The 17,315-nt window shown below is 40.8% G+C and overlaps 1 protein-coding gene across 1 annotated transcript in view; it reads right to left on the minus strand.

Moving 5' to 3' along the window:
* The window catches only part of LOC115481138 (cytochrome P450 2C11-like), a 54,589-nt gene that overhangs the window by 15,744 nt on the left and 21,530 nt on the right, over positions 1 to 17,315 (minus strand). Inside the window, exons 4-7 of the mRNA XM_030220175.1 lie at positions 13,819 to 13,979; positions 12,899 to 13,075; positions 7,966 to 8,107; positions 5,729 to 5,916 (exon numbers count right to left, since the gene is read on the minus strand). Of these exons, the coding sequence (XP_030076035.1) occupies positions 5,729 to 5,916; positions 7,966 to 8,107; positions 12,899 to 13,075; positions 13,819 to 13,979 (668 nt within the window). The remainder of the gene's footprint in view (positions 1 to 5,728; positions 5,917 to 7,965; positions 8,108 to 12,898; positions 13,076 to 13,818; positions 13,980 to 17,315) is intronic.

Genomic DNA, 17,315 nt, shown 5'->3' on the forward strand with positions numbered 1-17,315 from the left:
CCAGATAGCCGGTGAAGTGCCCTATTTCCAACCAAATTGTTTTAAATATCAGCCCCTTAGTAATTATAATCAATTGGAGTGAATAAAAGTAGGACAAAAGGGGAATAAAAAAGTAAATTCGAATAAAACTGTAAACCTTGGTCTGGGACACTTCATAGTTAATACTTAAAAACATAAAAAATATATTGTAAGATAGACATGAGCATGCACAGAAGTAAACCCAACATAAACAATAAAAAGAAGTTTGAGGCTGCATAGTTATTAAATAAAAACATTTTTAAAAAAACATAAAAATATGTTGTAATATAAGCAGATACTAAACATGAATTAGAATCCAAAATGTAAACATATAAACCATATGAAATGTTTCAGAAAGCTCTCAATTAAATTATAATAACTTTCCACTATCAATAAGAACCAAGGAACAGCTACTTATAAAAAATTATCTACCTTCTGTAGGATGTAGTGAAACTTCTAGCTTCCAAATTAAGATCAAAAGCCTATAATGAGTCAAAGTATAGCAAAGCTTATCATAGTAACATAGAGGGCCGTAATCGAAGATGGCCGGCCGTCTCTAAGGCCGGCCATCTACGGGGCCGGCTCCGCAAAGGGGCGGAGCCGACTGTATTATCAAAAAAGATGGCCGGCCATCTTTCGTTTCGATAATATGGTTGGGGCCGGCCAAATCTCAACATTTAGGTTGAATGAAATGTTGAGATCACCGGACTTAGAGATGTCCGGCCTCGGTTTTCACCCATAATGGAAACCGAAGCCAGCCATCTCAAATCCAGCCAAATCCAAGGCATTTGGTCATGGGAGGGGACAGCATTTGTAGTGCACTGGTCCCCCTCACATGCCAGGACACCAAATGGGCAGCCTAGGGGGCACTGTAGTGGACTTCACAAATTGGTCTCAGGTACATAGTTCCCTTCCCTTGGGTGCTGAGCCCCCCCCCCCCCAAAAAAAAAAAACACTCCCCACACCTGTACAACACTACTATAGCCCTTATGGGTGAAGGGGGGCACCTACATGTGGGTACAGTGGGTTCTGGGTGGGTTTTGAGGGGCTCACAGTTTCCTTCACAAGTGTAACAGGTAGGGGGAGGTAGGAGCCTGGGTCCACCTGAATTCAGTGCACTGCACACACCACTAGACTACTCCAGTGACCTGCATGCTGTTCTAATGGACCTGAATATAACATCTGAGGCTGACATAGAAGCTGGCAAGTAATGTTTTGCATCACATTTTGGGGGTGGGGGTGGGAGAGGGTTAGTGACCACTGGGTGAATAAGGGGAGGTTATCCCTGATTCCCTCCAGTGGTCATCTGTTTATTTAGGGCACCTTTTTGTGCCTTATTCGTTATAAAAACAGGTCTAGCTCAAAACATCTTAGCGTTAGTCCTGGTTTGGTTTTGTTCCATTATAGCTGAAAAGTCTTAGGAATGCTCAAGTCCCGGCCTGAACATACCCCTGACACATCCCCTTGAGATTTGGACGCACCTCTGATCGACTTCATAGAAAAACGTCTAAAAATAGGTTTCAAAAATACTGATTTGGCCGTTTTTGTGAGAAAAACATCTAAATGCTACTACTACTACTTAACATTTCTAGAGCGCTACTAGGCTTACGCAGCGCTGTACAATTTAACAGAGAAGGACAGCCCCTGCTCAAAGAAACTTACAATCTAAAGGACGAAAAATGCTGCTTTATGCCACTTTTTAGACATTTTTCTGATTTGAAAATGAGCTCAATAGTAATATAGTAGATGACAGCAGATAAAGACCGGTATGGTCCATCCAGTCTGCTCTACAAGATAAACTGATCATATATGATACGAAGTGATACATCATATGTATACCTGATCTTCATTTATCTTTGCCATTTTTAGAACATAGACTGTAGAAGTCTGCCCAGAACTGGCCGTGTTCTAACATTTCTGAAGCTGTTGTCAGAGCCCCTGAAATGCTCCTAATCAGGATTCCTTTGTGTTCATCACATGCATTTTTGAATTCCATTACCATTTTCATTTCTACCACCCCATGGGAGGGCACTCCAGGTATCTACCACTCTCTCAGTGAAAAAATACTAAGAACATAAGAGTAGCCATACTGGGTCAGACCAATGGTCCATCTAGCCAAGTATCCTGTTTTCCAAACATTGGCCAAGCCAGGTCACAAGTACCTGCAAGAAACCAAAATTGTGGTAACACTCCATACTAGAAATCCCAGGGAAAGCAGTTCCTTCCCATGTCTGTCTCAATAGCAGACTATGGACTTTTTCTCCAGGAATTTTTTAAACCCAGATATACTAACCACTGTTACCACATCCTCTGGCAAAGAGTTCCAGAGCTTAACTATTCGTTGAGTGAAAAAATATTTCCTCCTGTTAATTTTAAAAGTATTTCCATGTAACTGAGTGTCCCCTAGTCTTTGTACCTCTAGTTCTACCACCTTCCCATCTCTGGAAAAGGCTTATTAATACCTTTCAAATATTTGAATGTCTGTATCATATCACCCCTATTTCTCCTTTCCTCAAGGGTATACATGTTTAGGTCAGCAACAGGCTCATTTTCGAAAGAGAAGGATGCCCATCTTTCAACACAAATCGGAAGATGGGCGTCCTTCTCACAGGGTCACCCAAATCGGTATAATCGAAAGCTGATTTTGGTTGTCCCCAACTGCTTTCCATTGCGGGGATGACCAAAGTTCCTGGGGGCGTGTTGGAGGCATAGCGATGGCTGGACTTGGGCGTGCCTAACACATGGATGTCTTTGACCCATAATGGTAAAAAAAAAGGGCGTCCCTAATGAGTACTTGGACGACTTTACCTGGTCCTGTTTTTTTTTTACGACCAAGGCACAAAAAGGTGCCCAAACTGACCAGATGACCACCGGAGAGAATCGGGGATGACCTCCCCTTACTCCCCCAGTGGTCACTAAACCCCTCCCACCCTAAAAAAAATCTCTAAAAATATTTTGTGCCAGCCTCTATGCCAGCCTCAAATGTTATACTCAGGTCCATCACAACAGTATGCAGGTCCCTGGAGCAGTGCACTTCAGACATGCAGACCCAGGCCCATCCCTCCCTACCTGTTAAACTAGTGATGGTAAATGTGAGCCCTCCAAAACCCACCACAAACCCACTGTACCCACATCTAGGTGCCCCCCTTCACCCGTAAGTGCTATGGTAGTGGTGTACAGTTGTGTGTAGTGGGTTTTGGGGGGCTCGGCACACAAGGTAAGGGAGCTATGTACCTGGGAGCAATTTCTGATGTCCACTGCAGTGCCCCCTAGGGTGCCCGGTTGGTGTCCTGGCATGTCAGGGGGACCAGTGCACTATGAATGCTGGATCCTTCCAGTACCAAATGGCTTGGATTTGGTAGTTTCTGAGATGGGCATCCTTGGTTTCCATTATCGCCGAAAATCAGACACGACCAAGTCTAGAGACGACCATCTCTAAGGATGACCTAAATTTCAGGATTTGGGGGTCCCCAACCGTATTATCGAAACGAAAGATGGACATCCATCTTGTTTCGATAATACGGGTTTCCCCGCCCCTCCACCGGACGTTTTGCGAGGACGTCCTCAGCAAAACTTGGGCATCCCTTTCGATTATGTCCCTCAAAGTCTTTCCATGTACATCTTGCTATGTAAACCCCTATCATTTTTGTCACTTTCTCTGAACCGCTTCAAGTCATTTTACATCCTTAGCAAGTTAAGGCCTTCAAAACTGAACACAATACTCCAAGTGGGACCTCACCAATGACGTGTACAGGGGCATCAACACCTCCTTTCTTCTGCTGGTTATACCCCTCTCTATGCAGCCTAGCATCAGTCTGGTCATGGCCATTGCCTTGTCTCAGTGTTTAGAAACCTTGATATCCTTGGACACCATCACCCCAAGGTCCCGCTCCTGAGCCAACCTTACGAACCTATCTGGTACATCACTCTGCACTTCTTGGCATTAAATGTTAACTGCTAAACCCTTGACCATCCTTCTAATGTTTGGGTTTTTACTGTCTCCAGGGTACCCACTCTATCTTCGGTTCATCTGCAAAAGGCAAACTTTTCCTTCTATCCCTTCAGCAATGTCTCTCACAAATATATTAAACAGAACTGGCCCCAGCAACGACCCCTGAGGCACTCTACTACTCACTATCCCTTTCTCTGAGCAGATTCCATTTACCACCACCTTCTGCCGCCTGTGAGTCAACCAGTTTCCAAACCAATTCAACACTTTGGGTCCTAAGTTCAGCCCTCTCTGCTTATTCTGGCTTTAGGCATATATCAGGGGCATAGCTAGATGAGCCTATGGGGGCATGGGCCCCCACAGATTTAGCCATGGCCCCCTCCAATTTTGACCCCCCCCCCTGCCACCGACCCTCCCCCACCGCCGCAAGGTACCTTTAATGGCGGTGGCAGGGAAGGGGCGGAGGCGGCGGCAGGAGGGATGTCGAAAGTGGTGGGGGAGGGGCGGGGGGTCAGCAGCTGGTGGAGGTGGGCTAAAATGTGCCCCCCAACTTGGGCTCTGGACCCCCCTCCCACCGAGGTCTGGCTACGCCCCTGGCACATATACTTCCTTCTATTACTTATTTTGAATTACTGCTTTTTTATTGTGACACATTTCAGATTATGAACATTGAGTCTGAATGTTTGTCTCCTTATGATAAGGTGCAATATTTTTTTTGACTCATTATCGGTTTTTTATCTTTAATTTGGAAGCTAGAAGTTTCTCTACATCCTACAGATGGTGCATACATTCTTTATGAGTAGCTGTTCCTTTGTGGCCATTTACACATTTCATATTGATAGTGGGGTTAAAGTTATTTTTGAGTGTTTTCTTATAAATTTTATATTGTATATGTGTCCACATTAGCTATTTTTGGAATATTTTTCATTTTTAGTATCTGTTTCCTATATGTTAGTAAACAGACATGCTAGTGACTGCCGTGCGCTAATGCCGACACAAGCCATTCACTGTGTTGGTATTACCACATGGCAGCCGTTAGCATGGATTAGTAAACAGGGTTTTTTGGGGTTTTTTTTTTTTAATGTTTTCAAGTACTAACTATGCAGGGTCTTAAATCTTTTTTTATTGTTTCATTTGGGTTTACTTCTGTGAACTCACATTTCTCTACATTACAATACATTTTTTTTTTTTGTTTTAAAGCATTAACTATGAAATGTGCCAGACCGGGGTTTACAGTTTTATTTGGATTTACTTTTCTGTTCCCCCTTTTGTCCTTCTTTTATTTGATCCAATTGATAATAATTACTAAATGTATTTGTATTTATGGTTTTATACAGCTTTCTATTGTGGCATTTGACTAACCTATTTATCCACATTGTGTCAGTTTATTTATTTATATTATATGTATTTTATCTGTTTTGATTTTTTTAGACTCCTGATACAGACCTTATAGGCCAGTTAACCTTTGACTGGATATTTTGATGTCTTACTAAAAGTTATCCATAGAAGATTAAAGGGCCAAGGGATATTCTAAGGGGTGGGGCTAAAAGATAGTGATGATATAGGCTAACCAGAACCAGCACAAATGGGAGTCCTGATGTCAAAGGATGTTATATATTTAACTTTATAACTGCATATTCTGCTGTCATACTGGAATGAAGCAGTTGAATATTGAGCATAAAAGATAAGCAGAAAAGTCAGGTGTTCATTCAGCAGCCAGGTGGCTCAATAAGTAAATATTTCCCCCAATGAGACCCATACCTTCGGAAAAACGTATTCCCTGAACTTGATATCTTGAGTTACAGCATGAGGTACAGCCAGTGGGATGATGTCTATGAACCTCTGGATCTCGTGAACCACAGCCTCAGTGTATGGCATCGCATTCCTGTCCTCAATAGAGGGGCAACGATTTTGTCCGATAACACGGTCGATCTCCTCATGAATTTTTGCTGTGAAGTGAATAGATAAATATGTAAACTTGATTACAGCTCCATTGGGCAGAGAGGAGAGAGATAATCTGTTTTATGTTGAATTAATGCAGAGTATGACAATGGAATTATATATAGCAGGGTTTATGAATTGTGACTCTGCACCTCCTATCGAGATTCTGGAAGTAACTTCCTTGTGAGGATCATGCACCAGGAAAAATCAAAAGTACAAAACAGGAGACTAAAAGACAGGAATCAGGACAGCAAACACCAGTGGAAACCCCTGAACTGTAGCAGAGATGGTTTGCTTAGATATAACACAGGATGATTTTCAGACTGAATTACACAAGTAGTTTATGTTAAGAGGCTATGTGAAACCTGCCCTCCAACAGTGTAGCTGCAAATACTTGGGGGGGGGGGGGGGGGGGGCAGCATGTTTAGGACACGGGAGGAAAAGATGGCTTTTCCAAATCTTTGATTATAGTTTTTAAGCAAAAACTCTACTCATAGTGAAGAAATCTAAATCAATTAAGAACTCACTCCTTTAATGTCAAATATTTACTATGTTCCAACAGGAAGATGAAATATACAATTAGAGGAGGTAGGACTGGATACTTTTATAAAGCGGTTGGTCTGCATTTGCCAAATTTTAAAGAGCTTCCAAGATTCAAGACAAGGTGTAGCTTAGCTTCAAAAACTGTACCCCTAATACTGTGGCCAAGGCAGTGATCTTTTGTTTTTAAACACCAGTTACTATGGGCAAAATATCAGCAACAACAAAAATCCGGATACTCTGCAGCAGTCTCTGGATAGTGGCTGTTGCGGAATATTTGGATGGAGTGGTAAATTGCTGGATAACTTGTGTCTCCATCCCAACTCCAGCGTTATTCCCGGATATACAATGCCCGCTTTCATTGGCCTGAAGGATTCAGGTTAGGCTCTGTAGTTAACACATAAGACTCTACACAGTGAAGCTCCTTTAATCATAGCCAAAACACTGAAGATCTATCATCTTTCAAAAATACTGAGATCAATGAAAAAATTTCTTGTGTATGCCGTCTTTTCATTTCATGAGCATACTTAATGCGAGATCTATTACCTTCTGAGTAACAGCTAAACAATTATGGAACTCTCTACCTAATGAGCTCAGTAAATTGGATCAATGCTATCATTTTTGTAACAGCTAAAGGCATATTAATTTAGGCAGGCCTTGTCATTAATAAAGGCAGAATAACATTTCCCCTAGATAACTGGTCTGAACTGTATGGATTCTAAGTGTAGATGACAGCAGGGTTGATACTACAATGTGTTGTAATTTGCTTTTAGTTTATATCTGCTTAGTATGATGTCTTTTAAATTTGTAGTTTATGTTTGTTTAGTGTGTTGTCTTCTACATTTGTATTGTTTTATTCCGTTATTCTAAAATAGTGTAATTGGATGTTATTTTTTCACTTTATATGTGCAGATTCTAATCTGCCATAAATTTCAGAATGGGTGGAATAGAATTTTTTGAATAAAATAAAATATAATTTGTGCATAAATGAGAGCCCTGCTTTTATCCTGCACATGCTCTGCCCCTGATGTACACCCCACTTGTAAATATGCACTATATAAGTTAAGTAGGTATTTTCAGAATAGTGCTTAGACAGAATATTGGCATTTATCTGCACATATCATTATTCTAGACATTTGTATACACATCACATGTGTAAATGTGAGCACTAGTTTACAGAATTGCTCTTTACATGCTTTTAACCAAATCTGGTTCTTAATATAGGAACATAAGTATATTCAGTAGTGACAGCTCTTTCTTTCCATTCCCTTTCCTTCTCATTTTCTTTTTCTGATGGATATTGTAGATCCTACTTCCTACTTGATCTTCAGTTCTCTCTCTCGTCACTGATATCCTTTTCTGCCATCTTCAGTTCCATCCGTCCACCACCCTGTTGACACTGGTGATCCTCTGTGCTTATCAGATCCTTAACTGTGGAAGAAGAAACCCCATCTGGGCAGAAACTTTCACATTCAAATTTATCCTTTTCATTTCATCACCTGCCTTTTCTTTCTCACCTTCTATTTCTGGGTGTTTCAGAAGAATCAGGAGGCCGTATCTTAGGGTCGTGCTGACTGTCTCTGTCCCAGCAGAGAATAAGTCAAAAGTGGTGGTTACCAAGGCCTCTGAGGAAAATTCACTCTGGGGGTTCTCTTTGTCCTAACATATACAAAAAAAAAAAAAATCAAAGATGAAGCTATTTAGAAAACAAAATGTTAATGATAAACTTCTGAGTTAGACCACGAGGAGAAAGTGATGTGGCGGAGGATAAAAATGGATAGCCATTGTCAAAGATAGAAATAGAATTGACTCATGGATAATCAGAGACACAGCTGGGACTCAAATGCACAGGGGTACCTAATCTAGTTAACATTCAGTACAGCAGAACATGAATACTAATCTTAAATTACCTTAAAACTATACAGTGCAAGTAAGCTTAACACTATCATGTTAGTATTGAAAAATATGGTCAGTTTTTTTTTTTTAACAGCAGCCAAGACATTTAATTTATCTGTAGATATGCAATGTTTAGTTTGTTTGTCTTTGTTTAATAACCTTTCAAAGATAATCACCAAAGTAGTGTAGAATAATCAGTGAATAAAGAAAATTACAATAGGTTAAAATATATAAAAATATAAACAATCTTGTCAATATTCAGCTGGCACTGGAGAGCAGGTTTTTTTTTAGTTCAATAACATTTTTGTTTAATTTTTTTGTCAGCAAATACAATCAGTACCATGCTACACAACCAATGCAATATAACAGGGACAAAGATGGACAAATAATACATATCATGTATAGGAGTAATATCCTCTTCCATCCCCCTCCATCCCCCTCCCATCCAACAATCCTGATCATCTGGGGAAAGAACAGCCATTCAAGAACATTCATTCTCAAACATACTAGTCCTTGTTCATAGAACACGTCTAACAAAAGGAACAGATGTAGCAAATTCCTGTAAAAGATGCCAGATCCTTTTAAATTGCTCTGTACCCCCTTTTTTCTCCATTATATATACCTTATATTTAGAAATTTTGCATACTGTATTCCACCAAAACTGGAAGCTTAGGTGTGACAGATTTTTCCAAACTTTTAAAACGGATTGTAATGCTATGGCTGTGAGAATGGATAGCAGTTTATATTGATCATTCATGAAATGCCAGGTCACCTCAAAAATGTTAAACAAGATTCCTCCGTAGGTAAAAGCCAGCAGTTTTCCCAAAACTTGTTGTATAAAGCTCCATATCTGTTTCCAAAATGCTTGTACCATATGGCATTCAAAAACCAAGTGATCAAATGTTCCATTGGCTGATCGACAATACCAGCATAAGGTACTTGCGATCAAGGAGGACAAAGCCGTAGCGGAGAAATTAAATGAATTCTTTGCTTCGGTCTTCACCGAGGAGGATTTGGGGGGGACACCGGTGCCGGAAAGAATATTTGAAGTGGGGGAGTCGGAGAAACTAAACAAATTCTCTGTAACCTTGGAGGATGTAATGGGTCAGTTCAGCAAGCTGAAGAGTAGTAAATCACCGGGACCTGATGGTATTCATCCCAGAGTATTAATAGAACTAAAAAATGAACTTGCGGAGCTACTGTTAGAAATATGCAATCTGTCCCTAAAATCGAGTGTAATACCGGAAGACTGGAGGGTAGCCAATGTTACTCCGATTTTTAAGAAGGGTTCCAGAGGAGATCCGGGAAATTATAGACCGGTGAGTCTGACGTCGGTGCCGGGCAAGATGGTGGAGGCTATTATTAAGAATAAAATTGCAGAGCATATACAAAAACATGGACTGATGAGACAAAGTCAGCACGGATTTAGTGAAGGGAAGTCTTGCCTCACCAATCTAATGCATTTTTTTGAGGGGGTAAGCAAACATGTGGACAATGGGGAGCCGGTTGATATTGTATATCTGGATTTTCAGAAGGCGTTTGACAAAGTGCCGCACGAAAGACTCCTGAAGAAATTGCAGAGTCATGGAATCGGAGGTAGGGTATTATTATGGATTAAGAACTGGTTGAAAGATAGGAAGCAGAGAGTAGGATTGCGTGGCCAGTATTCTCAGTGGAGGAGGGTAGTTAGTGGGGTCCCGCAGGGGTCTGTGCTGGGTCCGTTGCTTTTTAATGTATTTATAAATGACCTAGAGATGGGAATAACTAGTGAGGTAATTAAATTCGCCGATGACACAAAATTATTCAGGGTCGTCAAGTCGCAGGAGGAATGTGAACGATTACAGGAGGACCTTGCGAGACTGGGAGAATGGGCGTGCAAGTGGCAGATGAAGTTCAATGTTGACAAGTGCAAAGTGATGCATGTGGGTAAGAGGAACCCGAATTATAGCTACGTCTTGCAAGGTTCCGCGTTAGGAGTTACGGATCAAGAAAGGGATCTGGGTGTCGTCGTCGATGATACGCTGAAACCTTCTGCTCAGTGTGCTGCTGCGGCTAGGAAAGCGAATAGAATGTTGGGTGTTATTAGGAAGGGTATGGAGTCCAGGTGTGCGGATGTTATAATGCCGTTGTATCACTCCATGGTGCGACCGCACCTGGAGTATTGTGTTCAGTACTGGTCTCCGTATCTCAAAAAAGATATAGTAGAATTGGAAAAGGTACAGCGAAGGGCGACGAAAATGATAGTGGGGATGGGACGACTTTCCTACGAAGAGAGGCTGAGAAGGCTAGGGCTTTTCAGCTTGGAGAAGAGACGGCTGAGGGGAGATATGATAGAAGTGTATAAAATAATGAGTGGAAAGGATCGGGTGGATGTGAAGCGACTGTTCACGCTATCCAAAAATACTAGGACTAGAGGGCATGAGTTGAAGCTACAGTGTGGTAAATTTAAAACGAATCGGAGAAAATTTTTCTTCACCCAACGTGTAATTAGACTCTGGAATTCGTTGCCAGAGAACGTGATACGGGCGGTTAGCTTGACGGAGTTTAAAAAGGGGTTAGATAGATTCCTAAAGGACAAGTCCATAGACCGCTATTAAATGGACTTGGAAAAATTCCGCATTTTTAGGTATAACTTGTCTGGAATGTTTTTACGTTTGGGGAGCGTGCCAGGTGCCCTTGACCTGGATTGGCCACTGTCGGTGACAGGATGCTGGGCTAGATGGACCTTTGGTCTTTCCCAGTATGGCACTACTTATGTACTTATGTACTTATGATTTATCCATCTTATTAAGTTTAATATGTGTCCACACCAGCCAATAAAGAGATTGTCGCAATGATACTGAAACACAACAGTAAACCCTACGAGTCCAAAAGTAGCATCATTGTTCCTCTGTGAAATCAATTCCAGTTTCTCTGGCCCAGATTGCCTACTGCTGCCCATCTCAAACTTTAAAAAGATGCATGTTTTGTTCCGGGGGAAAAAGGTATGGATGTACCCAGATATAACCAAGCAAACACAAGAAAGGAGAAAACCTTTTTTTTTCTATGAGACCTGAAGTGTTAAAACTGGGAGCCTCCTTTTACTTGAACTACCCGTGTAAATGTGTCATCAAATACACTGGTTTAAAATATATCTTTTTTCAAACAGAACAATTGAAAGAATTTATAATTGTAAAGAAAGTTGGTTAACGTCATTTCCCACTATGATGGTATAAAATGATTTGATGGGACCGGGAAAGTGTGTTAAGCATATTTCCTCTGGGGCAGATATTATCGATTTAAGAAGTCTTCTTTTTCCTTACGCTCCCCCCTTGAGTTAGTGGTCTAAAGAAGAAATTATTATTGTTTACTCCTAAAGTGGTGTTATTGTAAAATTTTTCTTTCTGAATTTCCTGCCAAGTGTAATAGCTTGTTATTTAATGAAAATGAATAAATAATAATAAAAAAAAAAAAAGAAATTACATTGGCTCCCTGTCAAGGACCGAATCAACTTTAAAATCTTCTCCCAAGTACACAAAATTCTCTATGGTGAAGTTCCTGACTACATGATTAACCTAATCACCCTGCCACCCAGGAATGCATTAAGACATCCCGTTCATACCTTAACCTTCATTATGAGCTTAAATATAAATCCACATATGCTTCATCCTTCTCCTTCATCAACTCACAATTGTGGAATTCTTTGCCAAAAGCCATAAAAACCATTCACAACCATCTAAATTTCAGGAAATCTCACAAGACTTTGTTATTTGGAAACGCCTACCCCAAGGACTCAGCATGTGTCTCCACTGCTTGATTCACATCAATATAATTACAATTTTGTATACAACCACCCTTCCCTTCTCTCCCCTGGTTTCCCTAATCCTTTCGTCCCTTCCCCATCCTCTCCTTTATTTCTAACATAGGTTTATTGTTGCATTAGCTTAATTTACTGCTTTGACCTCCGCTTTTGCGGTGTGATGTAAGCCACATTGAGCCTGACACAGTTGGGAAAGTGTGGGGTATAAATGAGGTAATAAATAAATAAAATAAAATTTTGTGAAAAAATATTTTCTCCTATTTGTTTTCAAAATATTCATATGTAACTTCATGGAGTTTACCCTAGTCTTTGTACTTTTTGAAATAGTAAAAAATCGATTCACATTTACTAATTCTACACGACTCAGGATTTTGTAAACCTCTATCATATCCCTCCTCAGCTGCCTCTTTTCCAAGCTGATGTTAGGAGGCAATTCAATAAATAACTGCCTCCATCTAGGTGCCCCAAGGCTGTGTGGAAGGAGCCTCTTCTAATATAGAACCTGGTACCCAGTGACACTACAGAATAGGCTCTCCCCCCCACCCCCCATTACCAGGGTGGCTCTATGTAGCTACCCTGATGTAGAATTGCTCCCATAGTTGAGGTCTGTAAACATATAAATTCCTTTAAATATTGATCCACATCTATTCTTTTACAGTAGTATCCTTAATTATACACTATAGAAAGATATATTGGATATTCTGCTATTTCTCTTTTCTCATATGCACTCCACTCCCTACCCAGTTTCACAGTACCTGCTCCATTTTCATGAGGAAGCAGTCAATGAAATCACGAGGAGAGTTGGGATCCAGGGTTTCCTGGTGCGTCTTCACTTTCTCTGCCACAAAAGCCATCAGCTGATCACCATTTTTAACCACCCTCTTGTGAGGACCAGGCAGGTGCTCCATCACATTAGGGTAGAAATTATAGAGCTAGAAAGCAAGGAAACCATTATTTGACTAGGGCTACAGGTACAAGTTCAACACAGTGTTATTCCAAGGGACTCAAAACAGGAAAAATAGAAGAAGACTTAACAATTACAACTGGTTGAGCAGTGTTTGCAAACTCAGTTCCTTGCAGCATTGTTATCATTCACACCAGGATTTAATATTGCATCTGCAAAGTATGCAGAGTAAGAGATTCATGTAGCACTGGCCAGCCAGCTGATTTTTAAAGGGGAACTGTGTTTCCTCTAAGCTGAGCAGGTATTCTACACCTACGGTCCTGCCAGTGGTGGGGTGGTGTTTCACTATCATATGTTCAATAGTGAGGGACAGGACTCAAGGGAACTAGTCAATCCCTAGCAGTTGAAAACATAATACTGAAGCACCACCCCCTACTGGCTGCAATGCAGTTGGAGGACTACCGTTCAGCTTAGAGGGAACAGTGCCTTTGGAGACTTTCACTTTCAAAATCAACTTATAAGCCGACAAGTACTTTGCACGATCCCAAGGGCACTAAAAATAACAGTGTTGTATTTGGTTCCATATATCTGTAACTGATGTTAGATAAAATAGGATCAAACTTGACCAGGTAGGGCTCTCCTGTCTGCCTATGATCCCTCCCACAGCCCTTTGATGCATGTAGAAGAGCTTTCCTTTCTCAGTCATTCTTGCTTAAAAGTGACTCCAAAGCACACCTTTACAAGAAAACAAATTAAAACTTAGCATTTTACCTGCACCCAGACTGTGCTAAAAAGTCGAAAGAAATCATTTATCAAATTGAGTAAGATAAGGAAGTTCTTATCTTCATAGTCAAATCGGTTTCCAAAGACCACAGAGCAGATGACATTTGAGACAGAGCGACTCAAGAAGAATGTGGGATCAAAGGGCAGCTCTAGTATAATGAAGAGAAAAAGTAATATGTCAAATTTACTGCAACATGAGCATGGTAGAGATGCAGTGACTATATTTGGACACTAACCTGTTCATATCAATTGTAGAAGCCTTAATTTTGAGTTGCCTATACTATTGCAACAATCTATATCTGGGTTTATCAGCCAAGCATTATCGCCTCACCCTATGCTTGGAATAAACTTCCTGAGCCCTTACGCCAACCCCCCTCCCTACCCATCTTCAAATCTTTGCTCAAAGCCCACCTCTTCAATGTTGCTTTCGGCACCTAACCTTTATACCTTTCAGGAAATCTAGACTGCCCCAATTTGACTGACTGTACATTTGTCCTTTAGATTGTAAGCTCCTTGAGCAGGGACTGTCCTTCTATGTTAAATTGTACAGCGCTGCGTAACCCTAGTAGCGCTTTAGAAATGTCAAGTAGTAGCATTAAAGAAACTGAAGATAACACAAAATTTATTAGCTAGATACCTAACAAGTCATGAAAGAAGTGATAAAGCTGCCCCCTTTTATTTATTTATTCGTATTTATTTACCGTCTTTTTGAAGGAATTCACTCGAGGCAGTGTACAGCAACAATAGATCAAACACGAGCAATAGACAATTACAGCAGTAAAAATATTAAAAAACAATAAAATGTATGGCATGGTATACTACTTACAATGTTAACACAATAAGTAATAGAACGTTATAATTGATAGTGAAGGGTAAAGCAAAGATGTAACATATAGATAGGTAAGAAATTAGGAAGAGTTAGAAAGTAAGGTGATTGATTTAAAGAAAGTTGCACGTGAGGTCAGGGAAATGGTTAATTATCATCTCAGTTAGGGTAGGAGTGCATAAACATGTCCTGCTGCAACATATGCAGCCCGAGTCACTTCTTGTGGGTGTGAGTGAGACTGATGAGTTAGCTACTTCTTCCATTATAGGCCTCGTTGAAGAGCCAAGCTTTCACCTGCTTCCTGAAGTAGAGATAGTCTTGTGTTAAGCGCAGCCTTTCAGGCAGTGCATTCCAGAGTGTGGGGGCTACTCCGGAGAAGGCTCGCTTGCGGGTATCACATTGTGTAAAGTCTTTTGGAGAGGGTGTGATTAGTGAAAATCCTTGGGAGGACCTTAGTGTCCTTGGCGGAGTGTGGAGGATCATCGTATTTTTCAGGTACGCAGGGCCATTTCCTTTCAGGGCCTTGAAGATCAGACATAGAGTTTTAAATTTAGCCCTGTATTGTGCTGGTAGTCAATGAAGTTTTTGCAAAAATGGTGTGATATGGTCATGTCGCTTGCAATCTTCTATGAGTCTTGCTGCTGCAGTCTGAATCAATTGGAGCTGGTGCAGGCCCTTTGTAGTCAGACCATTGTATAGTGCATTGCAGAAATCCAGTCTTGATGTTATCATGGCATGTACAACTGGGATAAGATTTACCTTCTCGATGTAAGGGGAGAGGCAGTGCAGCTGTTGCAAATAGTAGAAGCAGCTCTTGAAGGTTGCTTGGATTTGGGGAATCAGAGAGTGTTGAATCTAACTGTATTCCAAGGTTCCTGAATTGTGATTTGAGGGGGAGTTCATACTTCCCAAAAGGGATTTTGATATCAGGTATATATCCACTTGGTTAGGGACTCAGAGAAGCTTGGTTTTACTTGGTTTTTACTCTGGGTTTTTTTTTTACCTTCCTTACACTGGCTGTCTGTTTAAAAAACACAGTTTCCCTCCCCCCCCCCGCCCCCAATATTCAGATGGCAACGGTCAGCATTTCTTAAAAACACTTACTGTCGCCAGCTAAATTAGCCCTCAATAATCAGTTGTGCGCTTTGTCCGGGCATTGGCACTGAATATTGGGGATTAATTTGGGGTGGGCTGGATGCCGGAGATTATGAGGGCTTGGTTAATATTCAGTCCATCTATGCATAAGAGAGTTATGTGGGTGCCGGCATCCAATATCGTTGCCATTAATATAACCCCGGGCTTCACCCCAGTGCCACCCCCAGTGCTTCCCCTGATCTGCCCGCATTTTGGTTGTGCGGTCTGTGGGGATATTCTGAATCACTCTCCAGTTAACTGTCACTGAATATCCCCATTTAGGCAGTGGGAAGTGATTTAAGCAATGAGAAGAGGCTCCTACCCACTTAAATTGCTTTGAAAATTAGTCTGTGTGTCTTTAAATTACTGTTTTTAACTTTTAAAGTGATACAAACTCAGAAGCCAACAATTCTTCTTCTTCTTCTGTACCTTTATGTTTATTGAGTAATTTCAAAGAGATACAGTACTGTCAAAGCTTATAAGAAACAATGAATTACCTATTTGAGCATCTAGAAAAATATATCCCAAATGGTCTGCTGTGATCCACTCAGTGTAACCTATTACATAGTAACATAGTAGATGATGGCAGAAAAAGACCTGCACGGTCCGTCTAGTCTGCCCAACAAGATAAACTCATATGTGCTACTTCTTGTGTATACCTTACCTTGATTTGTATCTGCCATTTTCAGGACACAGACCGTAGAAGTCTTGCCCAGAACTAGCCCCACCACCCAAACACCAGCCCTGCCTCCCAATCTCGGCTAAGCTTCTGAGGATCCATTCCTTCTGCACAGGATTCCTTTAAGTTTATCCCACGCATGCTTGAATTCCGCTACCGTTTTCATCTCAGCAGGCAGAAAGATAATGAAAAAAGAATCATGACATAGGACAGCTTTTAGAGAGTTTGCTGCAGAAAGGTGTGGCAAACTCCCTGATATGCTAAGAAAATGGCATCTCCCATTACTATCCTTCAAGAAAGGTCTAAAGTAGTTCTTATTCCCTCCAGTATTACACAAAATGATGTTGATAATCTTCTGGCAGATTAAAGTTGTACCCCATGCATCATTTACATGTCTTATCTCATGATCTTCTAAATTGTTTTCTGCTACTGTCTGTCTGATATACATATATTATACCTCTGTCTCAGACTCTACAAACTTACATTATGCATTCATGTTATCTGATACCTCCATTTCTATACTTTTTGACATATTAATTTGTAAACTGTCTTGACCGGGACCTACTGAGAGTGTATAAAGCTTTTAAATAAACAGATGGTCTGTTGGTTCACATCTGGAAAATGGCCTCATAATGAATCTCCTCTAGTGGTGGAAGGTAGCTACCATTATAGAACTGCTTCTACAGTTAAACCAACAGAAACCCCCTCCTATTGAATGATAGGTAGAGCTTCTGCATCTAGATCAACAAGTATCCAGTTCTAGTCTCACCTAACAAGTTTCCTCATAGTATGTCAGATGGAAAGTTCATGTGAAACATCTTTGATAATTCTTAACATCACCTCTTG

This window comes from Microcaecilia unicolor, chromosome 11 (genome assembly GCF_901765095.1).
Source record: "Microcaecilia unicolor chromosome 11, aMicUni1.1, whole genome shotgun sequence".
Classification (NCBI taxonomy): Eukaryota; Metazoa; Chordata; class Amphibia; order Gymnophiona; family Siphonopidae; genus Microcaecilia; species Microcaecilia unicolor.